The 4,298-nt window shown below is 38.7% G+C and overlaps 1 protein-coding gene across 1 annotated transcript; it reads right to left on the bottom strand.

The window, feature by feature from the left end:
- Window positions 1-1,592: 1,592 nt before the first annotated feature.
- On the bottom strand, window positions 1,593-2,531 carry LOC110585308 (olfactory receptor 4F3/4F16/4F29-like). Its single transcript, XM_021695520.1, has one exon. The coding sequence runs from the start codon at window positions 2,529-2,531 to the stop codon at window positions 1,593-1,595; it is 939 nt and encodes a 312-aa protein (XP_021551195.1).
- Window positions 2,532-4,298: the final 1,767 nt, after the last annotated feature.

The following is a 4,298-nucleotide window of genomic DNA, read 5'->3' on the forward strand; positions in this document are numbered from 1 at the left end:
CTCAGGGTCCTGGGATCGAGCCCCACGTCAGGCTCCCTCTTCTCTCTCTCTCTCTCCCTCGCTCTCTCTCTCTCAAATAAATAAATAAATAAATAATAAAATACTTCAGTCCTGTTAGGAAAAGTGTATGTTCTTGATCAAGATCTGATGAATGGACTTAGAAAGGAAAGGAAATAATTTGTAGACAGCAGGGAAGAAGGTCATCAAAACTGAGAAGTGGTTTTAATGTTTTATTTCATTTTACTGAGCAGGCACTTACATAACACTATAGATCAAGAATTGTTTAAGTACCTTACAAATATTAACTTGGTCAATCCTTATAATCTTATGAGGAAGGTAACTTTACCATATCAATTAAGTCAAAAACAAATATCAGAAATTTCAGATGGTTCAACTTACCTCTATTTTACAGATGACAGAATTTAGGCATATTAGGTTAAGCAATTTGTGTGTTAGTAAAATGCAAAGCTAAGTTTTTAAGTCAGGCGGTCTGGCTCAAGAGTGTGTACTTGTAACCCATGGCACTGTAAAAGGAAAGAGTTTACCTAACTCTGAGGTATTATTGCTGATTTCAGTATAATTAGGGCAAGAATTAGCACTACCTAGGACAGAATTATTAAGTAGGTCATTGTTTTTGTCCATTACCTGGCCCCCATTATTTAAATCCCGTGACAGTACAGGAATACAGCTTTTGAAAGAACTGGAGTAATTATAAGGCTTAATTCATGCATTAGTTGAAAAGCTTAAGAAGCTATAACCCAGTGATCCAATTTCAGGTTGATGTTGTGATAAAACACACACACACACACACACATGCACACACAAAGATAATTCAAAATAACTTTAGCTCTTTGCTTTTTTACTAAAGGGCAATATATATTGAAAGGTAAGAGATAGGCAACAATATCTTTTTAAAATCCTCTTTTTGTCTTTTATCTATTTTTTCACACACTACGGCTAACCCCACACATCTCAATGTAGAACCTCTAAAGAAAAAAAAACACTATCTCTAATAATGGCAATTTTTTAATATTTCCAAAGCACTTTTCTTCAGATTCTGCATTACAAACCCCAAAAATAAATCTGACAAGGGAGGATTCTCCTCAGAACACAGAGTAGGAAAAGAGAAAGTCCTGTCCAAAATCCTCATCAAGGAGAAGTGAGAAAATGTGGAAACAATTGTATATTAATACTTCTTATTCCATCATATTACATAAGAAAGAATACCATATCCTCCTTGACTGTGGGCAGAAAACTCATTAAGAAAATCCTGGAATTAGGGCACCTGGGTGGCTCAGATGGTTAAGCATCTGCCTTCGGCTCAGGTCATGATCTCAGGGTCCTGGGATCGAGTCCCGCATCAGGCTCCCTGCTCCTTGGGAGCCTGCTTCTCCCTCTGCCTCTCTCTCTCTCTCTGTCTGTCATGAATAAATAAATAAAATCTTTAAAAAAAAAAAAAAAGAAAGAAAATCCTGGAATTAATAATTAAACTAGTAAGTAGAGCATCCATGGTGCTGTGTTTTGCTGGATTCATGTCTGCAGCACAGTCAGGGAATGTTAGAGATGCTTGTCTTTCTTGATATCAAAATCACTTAAAACAGCTTCCTGGAGCTCAACACCTGACTGAATATCCTCCTCATTGCCACTTTCATCTCTTTATTCCTAAAAGTGTAGATGGCAGGGTTCAGAAATGGGGTAATAATTACATCAAAAATGGCAAGGAACTTATCCACCGGCACTGTGGGAAATGGCCATGAGTATACGAAAATACATGGACCAAAAAATAAGACCACAACTGTGATGTGAGCTGACAGAGTAGAGAGAGCCTTGGACAAGCCACCTGAAGAACGTTGCCAAACAATGACCAAGATGAAGATATAGGAAATAACCAAAATGAAAAAAGTTCCCAGAGAGATGAAACCACTATTGGCAGTGACCATGAGCTCCAATCTGTAAGTGTCTGTGCAGGCAAGCCTAATAAATCGAGGAAGATCACAGTAAAAGCTGTCCACTTCATTGGGGCCACAAAATGGCAGGTTTACAACAAATACAAGTTGGATCAATGAGTGGATGATTCCAATGGTCCAGGCTACTACCAAGAGTAAAATACAAGTTCTGAAGTTCATGATGGTCAGGTAGTGGAGAGGCCTGCATATAGCAACATAACGGTCAAGGGCCATGGCAATGAGCAGAACCATCTCAGTTCCTCCAATAACATGAATGAAGAACATCTGAGCAATGCAGCCTTGGAAAGAGATTACTTTTCTCTCCTTGAAAAGATCAGAAATCATCTTGGGAGCTGCAATGGAGGAAACCCACATGTCAATAAAGGAGAGGTTGGCCAGCAGGAAGTACATGGGGGAGTGTAAATGGGAGTCAGAGATCACTGTGAGCACAATGAGGAGGTTTCCTAAAATACTTGTTATATAGAACACAGAGAAAACTAGAAATAGGACAAGCTGCATCTCCAAAGAACTGGTGAGTCCCACCAACACAATCTCAGACACCACCGAATTATTTCCTACCCCCATGGTTTCAGTCACTTTGGGCTCCAAATTTGCCTGAAAGAACAGGAAAAAAAATAACAAATTGGGATTACTGGCCATATCCATCAAGGTTCCATTAGAGAAGCAGACCACTAGGAGATAATATACTAAGGTATTTCTTAGTGATTTGACCTTGCATAATCATGGAAGCTGATTCAGCAGTTTCTGTAAGTCTATTGTCTTTGCATCTGATGACGTAGCTTGACGTCCACAGGACAGGCCCCCAGGAAGGGAAGATGGATGTAAATTGAAGGAAAACAAAAATAAACTGGAACGCACAAGCAAAAGCTAAAGTCCTCAAGGACATACGAAAATTAGTGTCAGTGTTCATTGCCTCTAACCTCAATGGTATAGATGTACTGCAGAAGCCAGGGCCCTCCACCACAGAGCTAAACACACAGCGGGCCCACAAGTCAGAGAAGCTCAAGAAGGATCCCAAAGAGGGTGTGGCAGTTGTGGTCCCGGCCACTGCCTCACCCCGATGAGATAAGCCAGCAGAGAAATGACAACGTGTATGAGCTATAAATATGGCCGCTGTTTCACTTTAACCTAGAAATATTGCGAAAGAATATCCTTTACAATGTATTCTAGCTGGAAACAGAGAGAAAAAGGAATTCTAGAGCATGTAGCTCAATCTAAGCAAGCTGACACAATACAAAGCCACCATACTGTCTATTTAAAAGAATATAGGAGCGCCTGAGTGGCTCAGTCAGTTAAGTGTCAGACTCCTGTTTTCAGTCCAGCTCATGATCTCAGGGGCATGAGATCGAGCCCTGCGTCTGGCTCGGCACTCATCAGAGAGTCTGCTTTCCCTCTCCCTCTGCTCCTCCCCCTGCTCACACACGCTCTCTCTCTTTCTCTCTCAAATAAATAAATCTTTAAAAAATAGATTTCTAAAAGAATGTACAAATTTTGAAAATTAACTACCACCTCTATTCATTTGGTCAAACCAAATTTAAGTGGCACTTAAGTAGACTTGACAAAGGCTCTAAATCTATTGGTCCTAATCTCACTTCATCTCCCACCAACTTCCCTTGTTATGACTGACTCTGTTTAAAATTTCACCACGGGTTCTCCTCTGATGTCAGGAAGCCCCTTCAAGAGAGAAATGGAAAAGAATTTAAATAGAGTTTTGTAGTGAAAGGAAAACAAAGGTACTAAGTATTATATGGCAATAAATTGTTGCTTCTACTAGCCCACAGGGACTTCAAAATGCCTAAAAACATAAAAAGAAAAAAACTGGCAGAACTACAAAAGAAATAGGGACATTCTGTATACTTGTGGAAATAGTGGGAGAGTGAAACATTTCCTTCAGTGAACAATAGGACAAACCAACAAAATAGCAGTCGGCATAATGAAGGTTTAAAAACATGATTAATCAAATTGAATTATATAGATCCCTGTCCCCAATATATGCAGAACACTCAAGTATTTATAGAGCATTACAAAACTTTACCATATGCTGTATTATAGAGCAAATCTTAACAAATTTCAAAAGATTGCTACCATGCAAACCATATTCCAGGCCCAAAGCAATTAAGGTATAACCACTAACCAAAATGTAACTATAAAATCTTCGTATGTTTGGAAATTAGGTAACACACTTTTAAATAACTCTTGGGTCAAAGATGAAATCACAATGGAAATAAGAAAACATTTTAAGCTGAGTTATAAAATATTTTATACCAAATCCAATAGGATGAAGTGAAAGCTGTATTTAGAGGAAAATATATAGTCTAACTGCTTATATTA

The sequence above is a fragment of the Neomonachus schauinslandi genome, chromosome 9, assembly GCF_002201575.2.
Source record: "Neomonachus schauinslandi chromosome 9, ASM220157v2, whole genome shotgun sequence".
Lineage (NCBI taxonomy): Eukaryota > Metazoa > Chordata > Mammalia > Carnivora > Phocidae > Neomonachus > Neomonachus schauinslandi.

Excerpts from the sequence above, each read along its gene's own strand:
- LOC110585308 (XM_021695520.1), bottom strand. The coding sequence starts at position 2,531 with ATGGGGGTAGGAAATAATTCGGTGGTGTCTGAGATTGTGTTGGTGGGA.